The following is a 20,031-nucleotide window of genomic DNA, read 5'->3' on the forward strand; positions in this document are numbered from 1 at the left end:
GACATGTTGCACCCTGTCAGTGTCAGAGTATCATGCATTTCAAGCAAATGGTTTGCTACATTGAATTTGGTTGTATATGTCTTTACTTGAGGAGAATGATGACCTGGTGATTCTAGTAAAAAGGTTGATCAAGAAAGACCACCAGGAAGAATTGGTTCTAAACATGAAGCGCCTTTGATTATGCCACTCAAGCCCTTGCGCTTGGGAGGCCATTTTGTTTGTAAAAGGCCTGTTTTCTCATTGTCTACCCAGATTCAAACTGATGCATTTTGTCATTGCTGACTGATCCTGTCTTCAATTATTGCAATTGCAATTATGGCCTGGGAGCCAGAAATCTTGTCACTTGAAAGTATAGCAGCTAGTAATCTTCCACCATATGAAGATTTGATTACAAGTGATGTTGACACTGATGGCAAGAAAGAATATACAGAATCTACCAACATTTTGTCTCACCAACACTGCATTCAACTGTTCATTCATCTAGCCTATTTGGACTCTCTCAAATTTTCTCTCATGCTCTGTGTATATGTGTGTATGTGTATGGCTTTTGTAAATGTATATAACATAACTATTTCTTTTCAGGTTAGTGCTTTGGAGATCTCATCAGTTTTAATGATGATCTGGGTTTGTAGTCATGTTATGTGCATTGTGTAGATTCTGCCCCCTGGAGCTCTTTTTTTGCTTTCTAATTTCTCTTTTATTACTACCATTAATTAGCATGGGATTTGTTGGAAAGTGGGCTATCATTAAAGCAAGTCTTGCATATCCAACAAAGAAAAGTTCAATGGGAAACTGTGTAGTTGCAGAGTTCCAGAAGCTACAGGTATGTTGGTCAACAAGCAGGTTGATGTTAAGCCAGAGAATACACTTGGATTCATGTACCTTCTAACAATATTTGGCTGGCAAAGCCCTCCAGCATCAGTATCTATTTGGAGCTGCTAAGTCCATCTACAAGGATCCAGCAGAGCCTAACTACTCTATGAGAAACCACTGGGCCTGCACAGGCTAATTGGACCGGGCTAGCGAAGGGGAAACTGTTGCTCTGCAGTTGAAAAAGGTTTTATGTGGGCCGTGGCGTTTGTATGCCGGAGATACTGCAAGCGGTCATGGTGTGACCATCACCGGGCTTAAAAGAAAGGCATACTTTAGAACTATGAGTTTCACCAATATTCTTAGCCTGTTGGTCAATGGTATGCCATAGGCTTGCTCTTGTTTCCGATCCGAGATCAACATGACAGCTAGTGAGAAGGCTGAAAAAGGCTCATGGGGCTAAAATTTGGTCGCCTCGCGGATATCTATGCTGCTTTTCCGAGCCATTTTCTTTTAAGGTATCTTGATTGAATAGTCGGCTTTTTTTGTGGTTTGCAAGGGATGCATGGATAAGGAACTCACACCTTTACGCGGTATTTAATACACCACTCAAGGATACTCAAGAAGAAATCAACTGGACCTCTTTCTATCACTGCATCTGAATATCAGCAGCAGATTCAAAGAAAACAATGTGGAGAATGCTGTGGTGAAGACAGGATGAAGAAGGCCCCATTGATGACTGGTGGACACATTTATCTCTTGACATTAATGAAGTAACTGGAAACCTCATGCTCACTGAATGTTGGTGAGAGTATCTTAGTGGAAGAAGTGAAAACTCTAGAACAGCTTACTATCCAGCTGGCCATTCAAGTCAGGCAAGAGGTATTTCTTACAATCATGGAAGACTACTTCACTTCATAATACCAGCCATTGTCATGTTGGGTCAACAGGCTACAACAGATTGTGTTTCCAAACAATGAATGATGGAAGAGAACAAATTTAAAATTGGGCTTGGAAATGAGAAAAATACTTCAAGCTGCACAACATGATCCAAAGATTATAGATTAAGATATATGCCTAATTTACTTCATCTGATACTATTATAAATGTAGATACCTAACAGAGTTTTAAATAATTATCACATATTTAGTGATCATTAATACCTCAAACAGATATCATGCAGCACCATGGTTTCTAGCTTGTATTCTTCTTGAAAATTAGACTACAGGCTAGAATATAGATTCTGACAAATACATCTTGGGCTGGGCCATTGGCTGCAGTAGATTGACTTCCATGACTGATCTCTGCTGTTGGTGGTTTGGTGTAGACAGAGATGAATAGTTACCAGTTACTCTGAACTGTCTTGTTGTATCTTTCTGATACATTCTTTTCTCAAATCTTTTGAGCTTGACAAGGTTTGATTTCTTTAATGACTTTGCATGAAATTCTTTAACCAGCTGCTTGCAACCAGATAGCACATTATGAAAAGGTTTTCAGAAAGCAGTATAGCCATGCTAATTAATTTTATATTGCAGATAGAATCTTCTGGTGTTAAAATTTCTTCAAATTCTTCAGTCTAGAATTATGTCAACCAACCACTCTCTCTCCATGTTTCTGTTGTGCTTGACCATGATTGGTGAGAAAGATGATGGGCACAATATCAGATCAATATTTGTAGGCACTTCCATCAAAATGTCTTCTTGAGAGGCAGAGACTATATAGATATTAGTCATAAGAGAAAGAATAAAACCAGAACTATATTAGATGAACCTTAATTCAATACAGGAGACTGCTATAGTGGCAGGCTTACTGCAAGACTGTTTGTAGATGTGTTTCCAATACTATCAAGTGATAATCACCAGCATTGCATGTGATTGCCCAGGCACTGCATCTCAATGCTCTCAATTATAGAGATATTCTTGTCTAATACTATCAGATTATCTGACAATAGTGCAGAAGTAAGCACCATATATGAAATAAAAAAAACTAGTAAATATATCATGGCTTTCACTCAATTCAAAATCAGACAGATTCTGTATGGGAGTACCAGTTTTTATTTCTATGTCTGATTCTGCTTTGATCAGAAGTGAAGTCTGAGCTTCTGAAGAATTTCATATCAGATTAATCTGGCCTTGAAAATGATGATCACAAGATTCAGACAACAAGATATACTCTGAACAGTCACTCATTATAGTGATGATACAGATAAGAAAAGAAACACTGATTAACATCTGCAAAGAAGATAAAGAGAATAAAGAACTTGCTGAAAGAGCTTTTACTAAAGTCTTGTTACAGTTAGTGTAGTTGCATCATTTTTTCTTCTTGATAACAGCAGCAGAATTATAGAACTGGAATAAATTTATTTCTATTTAGTATATGCTGACTGAGAAATCACTAATGGAGAGAAAACTTTAGGACAGCAGAAAGCTACCAGCATTTATTTATACACCCACAAATATTAAACTTGATAACTGCATAATTATCAAAATAGAAAAAAGACATTAGCACAAAAATCAAGAATTATCATTTCCACTGAATTACCTAAAGAAGTAATTGCACCTGGTGGTAATATGTGATACAGCAAGAATTTCAACAGTTTTCTGGCAGCCATTCTGAACAAGATTCATATATGCTAGACATGCATGGACCAAGCCCTTATTTGCATATTAGAAAATACTAAACTTGATAACTGGACAATAGATTATCCTGCAGAATGCAAGAAAATATCAGTATAAAAGCCAGAAGTTGCCATTTCTGCTAGAATTACTTGAAAAAGTAATTACATCTAATCATAGTTTTTTAAAGCAGAGCAGTATGGCTGATGTTCTAGCTATTGTCTGATATCAGTAACTGATAGACTTTGCTTTTACTGGTCATGCATTCATCTCTTAGTGAAACTTACTGCTTGACTCTTCTTCTGATACACATCTACTGCCAGTTACTCTAGAATGCATTGCTTCAGATGACTTTAGACTTTCTATCAAAGTCTTACATGTGTTATTTAATGACTGAGTAAAGCAGTGTCCAGTGGCTAATATTTCAGCCAGAACAATATTATTATGGTTTATCAATCATCACTGGTTGAACACATCTCAGATGATAGATTAAATAATGCAGTAACACTTACTAAAAAAGTATTATCAGAATACATTACTGCCTGCTTCTAATACTGCAGCATATCAGTCATCTTCATAGCATCACCACTGCAGGATTTTTATTATTGAATAGAAGTAATTACAGTTGAACTTATAAGAGCACTCTTCTCAGAAACTGCAGAGCTCAGATCTTCTCACTCAAGCAGTCTCTGAAGATAATCAAGAAATCTTCTTAAAAGCCAAAATCTGAAATACAGAATCATAAGCTAAGATAATCAGTTTCAGTATTAATATCAGCTGCTCACAAATAAGGTATAGACAAGTGTTCTGGAGATGTAACTGGAACATTCTCTTGTATCAGGTGAGCCAGCACTGCTGGTGACAAATGATATCATCAGGGCCAGGGTAGCAAGAGGGACCAGAACAGAAATTGAAAGATATATAAAAAGCATCAAGAAAGATAAGAATAAAGTAAGAAACAGCATATAATCTGGAAACAGTGCTGGAATATGACCTCTGAATGACACAAGAATTGACAAGAGTCTGTACAACCAAATGATCAGCATGAAAAACATCAAGGGGAACTGTTTAGTACCAGAAAACATACAACAATATACAGCTAGCTCAGCAGACAGGAAGACTACAGGTGTGGGTGTGATTTTCTTGGTGTGAAGAAAGGGAGAGAGGGAGACAGAAGAGGCCAAAAGATACAAACTTGTGAGTAATAACTGAAGATGCCTGAGAAGAAAGCAATAAGTGAAGAGTGGGTGAAGAATAAATAAAAAGTGAACAAGAGTATGGAAGTAAGCAAGCAAGAAAGATGAAAGATGAAAGATTGAAAAACAGTGAAATTACAGCACTGTATTTATATCTGACAAGCAGTGATGTTGGGGCAAAGGCAAGGTGCTAGACCAGATCAGAGACAGCTGGTTCCAGGGTTGCCAGAGATAATTACTGGAAGTGGTGGCCTCTAAACCCAGATAACATTGAATATTCTAGAGACATCATATAATCATATCTCTGAATATATAAGAATTGCATAATTTTTACAGATTATGGGAACCTCAGTGTTCAGTCTTCTAGTTAGCAGATCTATATGTTTTACATACAACTTTTTTCTATCAGTTGTGAGTATTGCACCTATTTAGCTCTTTTGTACTCCCAAAACCTAGGAGAACCCACAAAACCTATATCAGGTTCCCTCTAACATATAATCTGTAAGAATTGTGTCATTCTTAGATGTTCAGAGGTATGGCCACATAATGTCCTTTGAACATCTGATGTGGTCTGATGCAAGATTGGTCTAAGCCTACATTTGTAACAGTAAGATAATAAATATTGTATAATATCTGCAAACAGCAGCAGCACACACACATGACTTTTGTGGAGAAAGAACATCTCATATTGCCTTGAAATACTTTGAATTTTTTCCTTTATTCAGTTTCTACAATGTATACTAAGCAAATTCTAACAGAGAAGCTGTTAAGTAGTCTTCATAGTCACTGACTGCATAAGACTATAATGAATAATAATAATAATAATAATAAAGCACACACACAGAATATCTATATAGACAAGCAGTAAAAATGCAGAGATCTGCATGTTCAAGAATTTATAATGCTTCACCAATAATAGAGAAGCTATAATAATATATAAAAACCCACTTCAGTAATCTTATATCTTGAAGTCTGAAGCCTCTGAAGAGAAGTCTGAGAAGAATAGTATTACAAATATAGGTTAATCAAGCATCAGATAACATCAGATGTTCAGAGAAACTTATATAACTTACAACTGTAAATATATAAGAATTGCTATAATTTGCACAGATTATGGAAATCTTAGCATTCAGTTTTCTAGTTAGAAAATCTCTATATTCTATACATGATTCCCTTCCACTAGTTGTGGGCATCAGATCTACTTAGCTCTTTTATATCTCAAATTCTGGGAACACCTATGAAATCTATGTTAGATTCCCTAACATATTAAGCATTTTGACTCATGCTCTGTCAATACTGCTATCTCTATTTATATTCTAAGCATCAGATAAAGGGATATCAGCCGCAAAAGATTGGTCATCAGATGTCAGATCTATAAATGAAGCAGACATTGCTAATCAATTGCTAATCAATTAACAATCAATTCCCAATCAATTAATGTATGTGAAGAAAACTGTAAATAATTTGAGAATTCAAACAGCAGAGGTACATGTATGGTATGTATAGTACTGAAGGTTGGACCTCTTTAGTCAGCATCACGTGACTTTTAGGGGTCCAAACTTCATTTACGAGGTCCTCTGATCTGTGCGCTCTGGACTGCGCCTCACAATATCCTACCTTACATAAGTGGCCTTTACTCGCTACTATACGCTTTTGCAAACTTATCAATTTTCTGTAAGAATGATTAGGCGCCCACGGGCCACTGCGGCCGATGATAAGTCCTCAGACCTTGCTCGCATCCTGCAACCCCTCACCGTTGTTTCTTGGGGACCTGCTGCAATACACCATCTTGGTGTCCCTATTGTGGTCGCAGTAAGGATTCACCTCCAATGCCTCCTACTATCTGTGCTAACCACCATATGTTGAATGCAGACAGTCATGATTTCAGTTCGCGATGAGGATTATCAAACTGCCATACAGAAATTGAAAGATGCAGGATTTATTCCCTGTGTTCCAACTCGCAAACCTGCCCCAGAAATTCTAGCAAGCTTCGAGGATCCTAGCCGTGTGATTGAAGAAATGAATGCAGGCTTTAAACGCGTGGATTGCTCTAGTACAACATTTGAATACCCAGAACACCATCCGAGAGCCGGCTTGTGGATCTGCTTGTTCCCAAACTCCTTCACACACCTTCTTTCTTGTGGTACAACCCTCACAAAGAAGTATGATATTTATGACAATTTATTCTATCCACTGGAGGAACTGCTAGTTGAAAGTTTTGTCAAGGCAGCAATTGATGAAGAGAATGAGTTCAAATGGTCTGATTGGAGTGAATCATTAAGAGCATGGTTATCCATGATGACTGGCTATCTTGAAGTTAATAATGACGTTCTCGATAATTGCACGGATAACCGGGCTGTGGAATGGTATAGCACGAATTTTGGCCGTATACGGGAAGCAAAATTCGGGCCCTGGGACCGGCGAGTCTCAAAACGCCTTGGTTCTGGAAAAGAGATGTCTGTTGATATGAGAGGGCATCCTGTCTCGTGATTACATGTACATCGAGTTCTCCTTACATTGAACCAAACCCAAAATCCTCGACCACGAAAACCAATTGCCACCTGAGTCTTAGCATTTAAAGTACGAAAACTCAACGTGGATTCGATGGTAAAATTTACATACAATATATATGCATGTTTCACCAAACTAAGAGCGCGTTGGGTAGCGAACAGAATACTAACTCAAAAGTAGGATCCAAAGCTAAATAGATAGAAGCACGTCGCAAATATTATCATGTAGCCTTTTGGGAACGGCGTTTTGGTGGCATGATGGCAGTGACTTCACTTTGTGTCCGAGGTATAGCATCTTGAATTCTACCGCCTATTTAGTACCACACCATTGGAACAAAACAAATAGCAAGGGGCCATACTAGTTCTGAAAGATTGCGGCGCATTTGATCTTTTGCTTCAGTAGTTCACTCAAAGTCGGCCTCTTTTGCACAAGATTTGACAGCGCGTTTTGTAATTCCTTACTGTTGTTAAAATCGAGCTCTGCTTTGCCTGGAGAACACAAAGGGGCTAAAAGAGTCACGTCTCGAATATCTGTCCCTTCTTTCCCGCTACCCTGTCGTTGATATTGAGAGAGGATTTTCTCACGCATAATCCATTCGGGGCCGAAAGTCTTGACCGGATACCCGTTGATAGACCTTGTTGTTCTGGTGGCAGATTGGAGATTGTACTGGGGCCGCTGCGGCCAACTTTGATAGTCAAAATACTTCCAGTTCTACCAGTCTAATCGCACCCCCTGGCAAAGAAAGCTTGTACGCAGGAATCGTGTGCCCGAACTGACTGACATGCCCGAATTCGGACGGGAATGATGTGAGGAGCTGCGAGGTCAGCCGGTCCGCCGTGATCATACGGTGATCAACATGAATCACAAAATCCACGTCCTCCGTTTCTCGGTCCGGGCGTTGGGTTAGCAGGCAGACGGCGGCGCCTCCCATGATCGCATAGTCAACATTTAACGAATCAAGTTTTTGCGCTAGGCCTAAAACGACAGTCTGAAGCTGGTGTGGAGAGAGTGAACGAGCCATTGTGTTTGAGCAATAGCTATGGTATGCCGTTAGTAAGTCCATACAGAACAGATGTCGATACTGGTGTGCATACTCTAAAAAATCAAGCTGTAGAGTGGAATGCTGTGCGAGCTTGCAATAGGAAAAGCCGAGTTATAGAGTCGAGTGAACAATGGAAAGGAAGGACGGGGCTCGAGGGCACGACCTTCTATATATGTCTTTTTAACGTCCATCATCCCGGATGTCGCATGAATCTCAACCCATCGCCAGTAACAAGGATGTTTGAAAAGGTGTTGGAACGCAAGAAACAACTGGCAATGGATGACCCTCGATTGATCCTCTCCATAGCATCACATGGAGAACAGTTGGCACAGAGCTTACCAGAATGCGTCGATTGGGTTGATTTGGCCCCATTATTTGAGAGTATCTGTCACGTTTAGGCCATATTCTCGAAGGGCCTACAAGGCTACTAACCATATGCGGAAGCTATAGGAACCAAAGAACATGAACTGGATACATGCGTGCCCTCGCTCTCCCACCTTGTAAAAGGATGAGATGAGAACCGGGAGGGTTGGTTTGGTTGGTAACCCAATAATGAGACAGCTATCTTGAGAAATCAAGACTTACAGGAGAAGGAAATCCGTAAGAATTTGTCTGTGAATCTCTTACACAGATGAACAACACCTGCAAGAGCTGAGAGCTGCTTGCAAGATGTTGGGAGTGAATGTATACTAAATAAGATGCTAAGTCATGTGCTTGCAAGCACACATAAAAGGCAGCCACTGTGTAAACCCCTTAATGGAAGCCAGTGGGAATCTTGTTTACAGTTGTACATGGTTGCTAAAAGAATATAAGCCCTTTACCTTGTGTACTCCTTTTCCACATACAATTCCTACTAGAGATCCATTGCCATGCTGATCCGCGAAGTACAATCCTCACAGAATCATAATAATAATAACAATAATAATTGTGTTAGACTTGAACTGCTGCCCAGATGTTGCTATGCTCATATGGAGGTTCCTGATTGGAGGTGAACATGTAACAGGTTTTGCCACCATGAGGATCATAAAAGTCCACAGAGCTACAGTTATCAGTATTTCCACACAGTTCTAAACATTCAGTGAAAGACTCCACAGGCTTATAGCCTGTAACAGGGTCTCTAAACTGCTTTCCACACAGGATGCGGTAATTCTTGCCATCAATTTTCACAACCTGGTTGTTGTTTGAATCACATGTGATGTCCAGATTGGCTGGTGCAGAGAATTGTGAAGGTGTTTGACCTGATTCACTTGCAGGAGGGATTACATTTTCCAGGAGTGGCTCAGCAGGCTCATTCAAACTGCAAGCTTCATTCTCGTCACATGCCCCAGAGCAGCCCATTGAATGCGCGCTAGCCCAACCTGAAGCCTGGACAGCAGGCTCTCCTTGGTGCTTTCCAAGGTAGCACTGTCTGGTGCGTTGGTGGAAGTCAACACTCTGGCAGCCAATATAGGAAGCGCAAGAATTGATGCAAGCCTTCAATGTGTCTTTCTCTGTTTTGTGAAACCAGGCTGTTCCATGGCGCTTCTGGCAATCCATGTGGAATACCTAGTGAGGAAGCTATGTTAGCATGTGATAATGTGACTCCCCTTAGGACTGAAACAGAAATAGCAAAGGAAAAATCATACTTGTTTATTCTTAGCTTTATACAGCTGGCCATCTGCATCAGGACACTTTGTTGAGCATGCAAGTTGCACCTCCTGTTTAGCTTCAATGACAGGGGGATCTGTCAAAAAGGCCCAGTCATGCAGAGTATTTCCACATTTCTGAGTTGAGAACATAGCACTGGAGTAAAGCCGACAATCCCCGGTCCTTTCGTTGCCAGAGTCGCCATAAATGTACTGAAACCTAAGACCTGTGTAAGATACGAATCTCATACAGCAAAAAGAACTAGCCTCACCCATTGCAATTGTCTGTCTCGCTGCATCTATTAATGCAGTCATCATACCCAGAGGTGTGCACTGTCGCAATCAACTTTGTTCCCTCTGATTGATGCATACAGCACTGCATTGTGTAAAAGCTGCCGTCGGGTGTCAGAAAGATGTTACCGTCATCTGTAAGGCAACAGTTTAGCAGTCAGTGAACACCCAAAAAAATCCGCACTGATTGCATGATGTGCAAAAACAACTCACCCTCTGGGCAGGATGGGACTCCTTGAATGACATCAGGGTGGGCTTTTGGTGTTGTTCCCTGGGTGCCATCACAGCTTCTTGCGTGCACTGGTCCAGTAAGACACAGTGTAAAGGCTGCCGCCACTGAAATTTGCCAGATATGCATGGTCGTCGTCAAAAAGCAATAGATGTTTGAAGATCATGGATAGACAAAGGTCAAACTTGAATTCCAGCAACATGACTAGGAAAGGGAGAGGCTTTTAACAAGGTATGCAACAATGCAAAATTGCTTATGATAGCTCTCCGCCAGCCCACCGGGTCATTGGATCTGCAACTCTGGCGATCTGTCTCTCAGTTAGCCTCTATCCACTCCATATCTGCTCGGATTTGGTTGATCACCAGGAGTAGAACAAAAAGCATACTAACACTCAGATCAGTTTTGAGTGACCAATATAGGAGTGTTAAGTCCGCGGAACGATCTGGTCATGCGAACCAGCTGAAATGATTGTGGCTTGGAGGATCGCGGTAAGCCGCAGGTGCCAGGAGCCATGAACAACAGTAGTTGGCAGTGCATCAACATTGAATTCGTCTTCTCCTGACGAGTCAACGGCAATACCGTTGTCAGCACTCACCCATCATCAGCCAGCCTCAAGAAGATTTTTATGGACTTCCCATTGGTCAGGTAGCCTGATGTGTAACTGTGCAGGCAGCAGCCAAAGGATCTGCTGTGTTGTGTGACCAGGGATTGAAGGGATGAAAAAGCATGTCACGGACTATTTTGGTTGATCTTTGTTTGACCTGTTAGAGTTAACTAGCAAGCTAGTTCGTTAGTTAACCAGTGTGGATAAGCAGCTCCATCGAAACAGCATTGTCATTTCTCTAACCTGTGTGAGTGTGGAGTGCCTTTGTACATAGTTATGATCAATCTTGCACAGTTAACTAGTAGGATCACAAGCAAACTTTGCATTTACAGACTCCATACTCCGTACAACATTTCACTTCACAGTGACATTCTTTTGGAAGGCCTACAGAGTCCACACTTGTAAAGCATCCACAGAAGCTCAAGAACCCTCAAAGCAACTCAATTCAAGTGCTCTAGCTTACTCCCAGGATGCAAGCACATACCCCTCACACTTAGTTATAGCAAGACAAGACCACCAAAAAAAAAAAAGGTGTATATATAATGTTAATCATAGTAATACCCACTATCCACACCCCATTAGATCAAGGAAGGGCTAAACCGACAAACCGCCTGCTCGAGAATATAGTTACACTGTTGGCCTTGGCTTGATGCCAGGGACGAGCGTTATACTCATTCCGCGGGCCGATTTTAACATGACAACCTCACAGTTGCTACAAACCGGATAATCTACCTTACAAGCTGGTTGTGAGAAGAAAATGGACCTAGTTATGTAACTACTGGGTATTGACATCTTTCGCTGAATCAAAATATTTCCTGAAATCCTTCCAAAACCAGATATTCATCCCAATCTTCCTCCCAGACTTAACTGGCATCCCCGCATGCAGGGTTTCATCGTAGCCGGTTCCGTTGTCTCGAGTATTGAGCCAAAACACAGCACCACCGGCGATGGGCTTGAAGATGGTCCCCGGTTCGGTCGATTCGCAGTCAATGTACTGGCACCAGTTTGGATCCGTGGGACGGGGGATGCGAGGGAAGTGAGTCCCACCACCAGTACAATCGCCCTCTAGAAACACATTAAAGGTGGAGCGCCGGTTCCTGCGGTTCGGGGGGGCGGCGAATTGGTCGTAGTGGTAGGTGAAGAATCCATCCACGTGGTAGCGCTGGACGCTAATCGGCTCTACTTCAAGACCGGAATCTAGCTGCTGAAGCCGCCGTGCTCGCTGCTCGATGCATTGAAGCACCTCATCACGAGGAGGCCATGCATTTTCGGACTTGCGATGCCCGGAATCAACGTCGGTAGCGCCATTTCGGTAGACGGATGCGGGAGTAAAACTACCCTTGCTGTTTCCATGGGTGGGTTAATATGCAGCTAACGGAGAGGTTCAAGTCTCATGCGCACGCACAAAGAACAATAAATCATACGTACGTAACTTCGATCAGATGTGAGATCTCCTCAGGTGTCACGAAATTGGGGATATACACAATCTGGGGCTCTGGGTGGAGGATGTAATACTCCAGTTGAGAGTGATCCGGGCAGGCGATGGACTCGTTCACTTCGATAAGGCTCATAAGTTCCAGCCCATCTGGGAGACCTTTGTCTGCCTTGAAACTCGTCTGGATAACCGGAGGCAGCGGTAACCCCTGGAGGTTCAATGCCACGGGTTGACCAGACATCGACACCGCCGTCATGTGGATGCTATCGGTGCTGGATTCAAACTGAACAGACAGTGGTACTGTGGCCTGAAATGTCTGAACATTACCCAATGTCCCTGACATGATGGCAACAATAAAACGTATCGGGGCTTAGTGACAGGGTGCGGAGCTGATATGCGAATATTTTGTTGAATGTCCGACAACCGTTATAGCACTAACAGTATGCACACGTCTCTCTCGCGGCCGAAGGAGACGAGCGGTCAACCTCTGTCGAACAAGGGATCAATCACACTGGGAATCTAGGAGCAGCGAAATGTGGAAATCCTTTGTTCAATTCTTGGCCGCTAAGCCCAAGCCAATAAGTAGAAGCTCCAGGTATACAGTTCGAGTGTGCTGAGATTCAGCGTGACTCTTCGAGCGCTCCTGCAAAAGGTCCGCTTCGCCAGCTCACCCCAGCTTGTTCGTTCCACCCCCCCCCCCCCCCGGTGGAACACTTCTTGGTGCAATTCTCCGCTCAGCCAGCCTTTCTTCGGTTCCGGGCTCCGCAGCAGCAACAGCAGCCAGCCACTCTGGATTATATGTAGCCCAAATCACCACATGCGAAGTTAACTTGGAAGAATATTTCGCGTAGGACAAAAACAATACCAGGAAATGGGCCAGAGCTGTTCGACGGGTTGAACCCTGGGCGCGACCGTTGACAAAACAAGCAGATTTCCATCCCGACCACATTTGCTTCTGGTGGGATTTTGATCTCGACGTGGCAAGTTTGGAAAAAAACAAACTGTCAACGGAGTACGGAGTACTTTGTCCCAAAATCCGGAGGTGTATCAAGCGAACCAGCTGGGTGGCGGCCTGTTCGTGAACCTTGACGCTGTTGATGCAGGATCGGCAACGGTACGGACCGGCATAGTGAATCCGGATCGGCTACAAGACCCACAAGGACAAACCAGAACGATCCTAATCCCCAAGCATTGGGGACAACACCAATCGCAGTCAAGGGCAGGTCGCAAGGGATTAGCATTGAGTTTGTGTTTTCACCACAGAGCACCGACCACCGACCACCCGCGCATATCTACCAAGGATTTGAGGAAGCGGAATTAGTCAGTTGCAGCCAAGGTGCTTTTCAAGTGGTTGGATGTTATTCAACATGCGCAAAGTTGTGGATGGATACCTCCAGAGTACTGTACTCCGTACAGAGCACATTTTTCTTTAAGCATGGAGTTAATTATTAGTTAGATAAGGAAGAAGAGCTTGGAGTCGATGCATCATATCCTCCCTTTCACAACTCAAAATACATGCCCCACCACTCGCACAGTAAAGCCTTTATTTCACAATGTCTATCACTCTGGAAATACTCGCTTTCTCTTTCTCTCACACGTAATCACCGATGCACTTCTCTCAATTTGACCGAACCGATATTGCCCCGCAATACAACTAGGCGCAAACACCTGCAACCCATGGCCCTGGCACACCGTTGCAGGTAGGGTTAAAGCAGCCGTAGTGAGATCCATCCGCCTTGAACACAGCGATCGAGCCCGCTTGCCTATTGGTGCATGTCTGTTGTGCCACTTGCTTCGGGTCTGGTGGTGGGATGGGACATCGAGGATCGGATTGTCCCCACATCAAGAAAGGTACCGTCCAACATCTGCCGCTGCCTGGATCATACTTCCACTTGGGCGAGAAGAGGAAAGCAGAGGACTGGCCAATAAAGGCAGCCAGAAGAAGTGCTGTGATAGTGAAAATATGCATCTCGAGTACGCAGTGCAATGCGTGATGATTGGGAGCTGGGTTAATGAACTGGTGAGTCCATAGGCTGACCTCACTATCACTGTGAAAGAAGAACTTACATTGAAGGATACCGTAGGATGAAGAGGGCAAAACACGGGGGACAGTGAGGACGAGCAGCGGGGAACAACTGGGCACAAGGACACGGGGGCCGAACCATCATTTTATAGCTTGCCATACGGAACAGGATTCAAAATTCTGCTATAGGAGTTCCACTTTCCTCTTGTTTACTCAAAGTCCCAATCCAGCCTGTTACAGAAATGTCTGCATGCATGTCACTGGTCAACAGCCACAGCCCCGTAGCAAACTGAATCCAATGACTTGATGTAGCAGATTCAAAGCCCACAAGCTGATTCCACAGCTATTGTGATCAATCACTCCCAATGCATATTTGTGGCGAGCTGAAGAAAGGCTGTTCATGCAAGGGATGATCGGACCTCAGATATGGTCGCACATCATTGTCGCCCTGAACTTGTCACCTGCATCAACATATGCGGCTCCGAGGTTCCGAGGAAAAGCGATGAGAAGAAGAGGTAAAATTAAGAGCTCCACAAGTAGCGGGAAGGGAAAGAAAAAGAAAAAAAAAAAAAAAAAAAAAAAAAAAAAAAAGAAAAAATAAGGCAAATCTAAACCATCCATTTTGAATTTTGCATCTGCAAGCTGAAATGCTTCGTTCACGGAGACCAATACTCCGGAACCAGATCCATACCATTTCAGCTGCAATGAAAAGAGATCTTCCGTGGCTTGCACAGGTATCCTTGAAAGAATGTTGACCATCCATGCTGGACGCAGATGTCTCTATAAGTATTTCGCCCACGCCGTCCCAATAATCCAGAACTCTCTTGTTCAGTCCCTTCACCCATCTCTTCTCTACCCTTTTTTATAAGATCTTATCATACCAATCCCGTGACAATGAAAGCCCAAGGGTGCGCTTTTCTGGCCTTGTCGGCCTTGTTGGCCGGCAGTGTCACGGCACAGTTTAACCCCAGCCCACCGCCTGGGTCTGGTAATAGTAGGCCTGGTGGTAGTCCCGGCGGCTTCAACCCTTCACCACCACCTGCTCCTGGTACTGGCGGCAGCCCCGGAGGTTTCAATCCCTCCCCGCCACCTGCTCCTGGTACTGGCGGCAGCCCCGGAGGTTTCAATCCCTCCCCGCCACCTGCTCCTGGTACTGGCGGCAGCCCCGGAGGTTTCAATCCCTCCCCGCCACCTGCTCCTGGTACTGGCGGCAGCCCCGGAGGTTTCAATCCCTCCCCGCCACCTGCTCCTGGTACTGGCGGCAGCCCCGGAGGTTTCAATCCCTCCCCTCCACCTGCTCCTGGTTCTCCGCCGCCAGCGCCCGGGACGCCACCCGCTGCCGGCTTTGGCTGCCCCAACCCCAGGGGCCAATTTAACCCTTCGCCTCAACCAACAAAACAAATTTCATGCCCCAACAGTGAGCTCATTCGCGGTCCTCATATGCGCTTCGAGCAATCAATGCTAAAGGCTAGCAGGTGATGGGTCGATCTATGAAGCGGATGACGGTACATGGTATCATCTTCAGTGCTGTGTCGCGAGAGATCCAAATGCACTCTCATTAGGTGCTCCGGCAGCATCTAGTTATGATCAGTGTCTGCAAGAATGCTCCAAAGTGGACGCCTGCGTCGCGTACGTACATGGCCTAATTAACCCCTAGCTCTGTCTGATTGTTAGTTACCAGTGCCACATTCAATCCTATCGAAAACAAATGCCAGCTTTGGGATTTCGGCACTTATTCCGCGATCGGACAAGACTCACAGCTCTATGCTTGGGTTACTGATCCCCCTGTGCAAGTCACCCCCAAGATGTCTAGCCGGCTCTGCTCCACGACCTGTCCCGAGGCGGATGGACAGATCTATGTCAGTAAATATGGCGAAGTGCGTGCCCTCGGCAGTTGATACCAAGTTTATTTTCCCTGCTGACAATCAATCTAGACGTTCCGCATGGACTGTGAGAAACGCCATGGAACCCAGTATCTCGACAGACAATCCGTTGATTCCTTTGAAGAATGCATTGAAGCATGCGGGGCGGCGCCATCGTGCAGCAGCGTTGATTTCGACCAGAAGAGAAATACCTGCTATCTGAGCATCGATGGAGGATCTCCTACTCTCCAGGCTCGCACCTTCGCTAGCGCCCACTCTGTGGGTTGCGCTGGCGCATGTGACAGATGCAATGATAAATGCTCCACTCCCGCTAAGAAGCCCGAGGATCCAGGCAAGTGCACTAATGACAATGCTATAGTAGCAGCATCTGGATACGCATTTAGAGTTCACTGCAACCAGTGCCTTTACAGCACGTCCGGACCAGGGGTCCCGGAGGCAAAAAATCACCAGGAATGTATGGAGGCCTGTGTAAAGGATGAAAGGTGCGGCGGAGTCAACTGGAGGATTAGGGAAGGTTGTGTTCTGAGATATAATCCGACATCGGGTCTACATGCAGACGGAGAGTGTACGGCAGCCTTCACTAAGTTTCAGGCCTCTCAAGGCTGAAGCGTAAGTAGGTATCATCCCTTGAAGACAGTTATGGGTCAGGGTAGAGTGTAGTTTTTCTTACTTTAGCAAGACAAGTAGCAAATATTAAGTTAATAGTTGATGTTTCATCTTGGGCAACTGATAGCCATTTTCACTTTTGCTGGTTAAGTTTTCTCGCAATTTGGTGCTTCATGAACTGTTGTCTTCTGTCATATGTCGGAACACCTCAGCGCGGACCTCATACAAATTAACTTACTTCCTGGCTCCGATCCTGTTGATCTGATGATAGAGTTTTCTCTTGCCAAGATGGACAGTGTGCCAGGAGTTTACTTCATAGAATACCTGGATCTTGTGGTTTTGCGGTTCCAAGAGCTTTCTGTAGGGTTTTCAAAGTCGGTCTGCAGGCCTTGGGGACAAGTGCTAACCACCTGTTGGTCACAAACACTGTGCAGCCATTATGTTTCCACATTAACCTTGTAGAGTTCACGTGTGCTGTGCTAACCTGTCCTATAAGTCCGTCTCTTCGAGGTGTCAGGTCAAAGTTTTGCAGTTGGTCAATGGTGTACGGAGTACTAAACTCTTGGACCTGCTTCGGCTTGACCATTGTTGACAGCATGAACAATGGCGTAGAATTGTCATCATAACCTTTTAGGAGATAACTGGGTGTGTTCTCAAAATCACCAGTGGAGAAATTTATCTTAATACTTTACAACAGGGACCTGCATGAGTTGGCTGAAAAAGTAAAGTCTGCATTCTGATCTTCATGATGTATCTAAGTACTCATCATTAATTAGCTTTGTATAGTTACCTTCAGTAATCAGATGACAACCTGTCCTTCATGGTGACCATCAACGGTTTCTTGGCCCATAGAAAGTACACCTTCTGGTTCGTCCAGTCGGTTGTCTCGGGGGTTAGTTCCATGTCAAAATGATACAGCAGTTTGCACAGTATCATGCGCATCTCCGCATATGCCATGCTAGAGGGCAGACCAATCGGGTTAGCATATAATAGAACCAAATACAGAGTGCAGAGTACGGGGAGGGAGAATCAAACTTTTTGCCTATGCAATTCCTTGGGCCCAGGCTGAACGCCTGCATGGCGTCTCTCTTATCCGACTCAAATCTTGGATCACCCAACCAGCGCTCGGGGATGAAGTCATTCGGGCGAGAGAAATTGGAAGATGAGTGATAGGATGCATAATGGTGGCATGCGACAATGGTCTGATTGATGCATTGGTTAGTTATCATTGAATATACTGGGAAAGGATGCTCTGACATTTTCAGGAATAAAGTAGCCATCAACAGATGCGCCGCCGGGGGGCACCACGCGAGCCAGAAAGGCGGCAACGGGGGGATAGCAACGCATTGCCTCCTCGAGAACAGCACCCAAGTAAGGAAGAGTAGCTGCTTTGTCAAACGTGATGTCACTATCCGAGGTAAACGCCGAACGAACTTCATCAGACAGTTTTTGCATGGTCTCTGGTGATTTGCATAAGAAGTAGATGCAGCCGGCAAGTAGGGTAGCAGACGTTTCGCTTCCGGCAAGCATGAGACTATAATATTGTGAGCAAAGAAGCAGATAAATAAAACCTTTGTAAGGCTAGACAGACATAAACGAATTAGAATGAATCTCATCCCGTCTCAAGATCTTCTTTCCTTCATAGAACTGCTCTTGTTTCTCAACGAAGCCATTCTGTATAAATGCCGACATGAAGTCGCCCCTTGGTGAAACTCCACTTTCCAACCGACGATCTGCCTTTCCAGCGCTCAGATTGAAGTGGTCAAATTCTTGTTTCTTGAGGTACGCCGGGATGAGTTTGTCTAACCACGGCTGCACTAACGGAAACTGTCCGGCGGCCCCCATGATTGCGAGGGCCTTCATGGAGTCGAAAATCATAGCAATCCAAGGGTGTAGCTTAGTGTCACGCAAGCAGTTGAAAGACTCCCCGAACATAAGATCGCCTGTTATATCAAAAGTGGTGTAGTTCAGCCAGTTTTTCATATCGACGGTTGGTCGTCCCGCATGCACTTCACCCCTGACTTTGGTAATCATAGTGTCCGTGAAGCCGCGAATCACATTCTCCTGCTCACGCAGTGCCCGATTTGAAAAGGCGTAGGACAACAGCTTCCTGTGCCGGGCATGGACGCCATCGTCAATCGCAGAGACAAGGTGGTCTGCTCCGTTGATCGGGGTCATATAACGGCTACGATCCTTGGGGAAACACCCACCGGGGCGGAATCCGTAAATGTCCTTAAATCCTTGGGCGGTGTTGAATGCCAATTCATTGGGACGAATGCGTACAACTGGGCCGTAGCGCTCGTGCAGCGCTGTGATATCAAAATGGATGGTTCCACGCACAATAGAGAGCTGTGAAGGGATTGCGGAGATGGCCCACAGCTTTGGACCGGGGAATTGTGCAAGAGGCGACAACCAGAGGTTATAGATAACGTTGTATCCGATCTTTAACACCCCCTTCAAGTGAACAAAACTTTTAGCCTCTATCCAGGGTTTATAGTGTGGTTGAGTGTCGGGGCATATGCTGTATAACTCACCAAAACAGCTGCAAGGCCGAGAAAAAGGAGGATGCTGGATAGCAGCTCCATGCTCATGGGTAATTGCAACTCGGACGGACAAGACAGGTTTTGCTGTTGTGACCTGTACGGAGGACCGGGATGCCTTTTGGGAGGGAGGGATGAGCAGAGGACCCAAGTCCATGGCACCACAGGCGGCTTATGAGAGGGACCATGGCGAACGACAGGGGTTATTATTTCAATCCATGGATTGCCAGCTCGTTCAGGGCCCCCCGGTCAAATGCTTGCAACAGGGTCGCGGGGACGCGGACCGTCGAGATAGTCCATTCCTCCTAGCAGAAACAATGGAACCCCGCCTCGAATCAGTGAATATGGAAATGAGAATAAAGTTCTCAGTTTGTTATTAGCTTGCAGACAAAGCAGGCTTCATCACACTGCCGCATGCAGGTTGTGCAAAATATCATCGCAATTGATTCTTTGACGTGGCAATTCCACCCTGCATCGCAGCCGCGACGTGAATGAGGTGACGACGATTGCCCCCTCATCAGAGTTAGTTTACAGAGGACAGCGAGAAAATAACCAGCTATTTTATTTTTTTCCCGCCTTTGCAAAACCATGCTTTTAAAACCACACTGATTTGCCGATGTC

General features: G+C 44.4%; 7 protein-coding genes across 7 annotated transcripts; 3 read left to right on the plus strand and 4 right to left on the minus strand.

Annotated features, from left to right (window-relative positions):
* Positions 1–718: 718 nt before the first annotated feature.
* Positions 719–1,009, plus strand: CIMG_12944 (uncharacterized protein; the record flags this gene model as incomplete). The annotated part of the gene is made up of 2 exons (XM_001240209.2): positions 719–823; positions 917–1,009. 2 exons carry the CDS (start codon positions 719–721, stop codon positions 1,007–1,009), a joined length of 198 nt encoding a protein of 65 aa, XP_001240210.2.
* A 5,281-nt stretch (positions 1,010–6,290) lies between these two features.
* CIMG_09830 (uncharacterized protein) lies at positions 6,291–7,273 on the plus strand. The gene is made up of 2 exons (XM_001240208.2): positions 6,291–6,433; positions 6,494–7,273. Exons 1-2 carry the CDS (start codon positions 6,302–6,304, stop codon positions 7,109–7,111), a joined length of 750 nt encoding a protein of 249 aa, XP_001240209.1. The 5' UTR covers positions 6,291–6,301; the 3' UTR covers positions 7,112–7,273.
* A 216-nt stretch (positions 7,274–7,489) lies between these two features.
* On the minus strand, positions 7,490–8,153 carry CIMG_09829 (uncharacterized protein; the record flags this gene model as incomplete). Its single annotated transcript, XM_001240207.2, has 2 exons — positions 7,490–7,807; positions 7,836–8,153. 2 exons carry the CDS (start codon positions 8,151–8,153, stop codon positions 7,490–7,492), a joined length of 636 nt encoding a protein of 211 aa, XP_001240208.2.
* Positions 8,154–9,104: 951 nt separating this feature from the next.
* On the minus strand, positions 9,105–10,572 carry CIMG_09828 (uncharacterized protein; the record flags this gene model as incomplete). The annotated part of the gene is made up of 4 exons (XM_001240206.2): positions 10,304–10,572; positions 10,072–10,225; positions 9,800–10,019; positions 9,105–9,719 (listed from the first exon to the last, which is right to left on the minus strand). The coding sequence occupies exons 1-4, from the start codon at positions 10,446–10,448 to the stop codon at positions 9,105–9,107; spliced, it is 1,134 nt and encodes a 377-aa protein (XP_001240207.2). The 5' UTR covers positions 10,449–10,572.
* Positions 10,573–11,698: 1,126 nt separating this feature from the next.
* CIMG_09826 (prolyl 4-hydroxylase) lies at positions 11,699–12,701 on the minus strand (the record flags this gene model as incomplete). Its single annotated transcript, XM_001240204.1, has 2 exons — positions 11,699–12,266; positions 12,352–12,701. 2 exons carry the CDS (start codon positions 12,699–12,701, stop codon positions 11,699–11,701), a joined length of 918 nt encoding a protein of 305 aa, XP_001240205.1.
* A 2,574-nt stretch (positions 12,702–15,275) lies between these two features.
* Positions 15,276–16,870, plus strand: CIMG_09824 (uncharacterized protein; the record flags this gene model as incomplete). Its single annotated transcript, XM_001240202.2, has 5 exons — positions 15,276–15,450; positions 15,604–15,798; positions 15,857–16,010; positions 16,063–16,258; positions 16,316–16,870. 5 exons carry the CDS (start codon positions 15,276–15,278, stop codon positions 16,868–16,870), a joined length of 1,275 nt encoding a protein of 424 aa, XP_001240203.2.
* Positions 16,871–17,662: 792 nt separating this feature from the next.
* CIMG_09823 (benzoate 4-monooxygenase cytochrome P450) lies at positions 17,663–19,514 on the minus strand (the record flags this gene model as incomplete). The annotated part of the gene is made up of 5 exons (XM_001240201.2): positions 19,405–19,514; positions 18,462–19,324; positions 18,128–18,404; positions 17,906–18,072; positions 17,663–17,828 (listed from the first exon to the last, which is right to left on the minus strand). The coding sequence occupies exons 1-5, from the start codon at positions 19,453–19,455 to the stop codon at positions 17,663–17,665; spliced, it is 1,524 nt and encodes a 507-aa protein (XP_001240202.2). The 5' UTR covers positions 19,456–19,514.
* Positions 19,515–20,031: the final 517 nt, after the last annotated feature.

The sequence above is a fragment of the Coccidioides immitis genome (assembly GCF_000149335.2).
Source record: "Coccidioides immitis RS genomic scaffold supercont3.2, whole genome shotgun sequence".
Classification (NCBI taxonomy): Eukaryota; Fungi; Ascomycota; class Eurotiomycetes; order Onygenales; family Onygenaceae; genus Coccidioides; species Coccidioides immitis.

Excerpts from the sequence above, each read along its gene's own strand:
- CIMG_09830 (XM_001240208.2), top strand. The coding sequence starts at position 6,302 with ATGATTAGGCGCCCACGGGCCACTGCGGCCGATGATAAGTCCTCAGAC. Across the intron at positions 6,434-6,493 it reads GTGTCCCTATTGTGGTCGCA|ACAGTCATGATTTCAGTTCG; the intron begins GTAAGGATTCAC and ends TGTTGAATGCAG.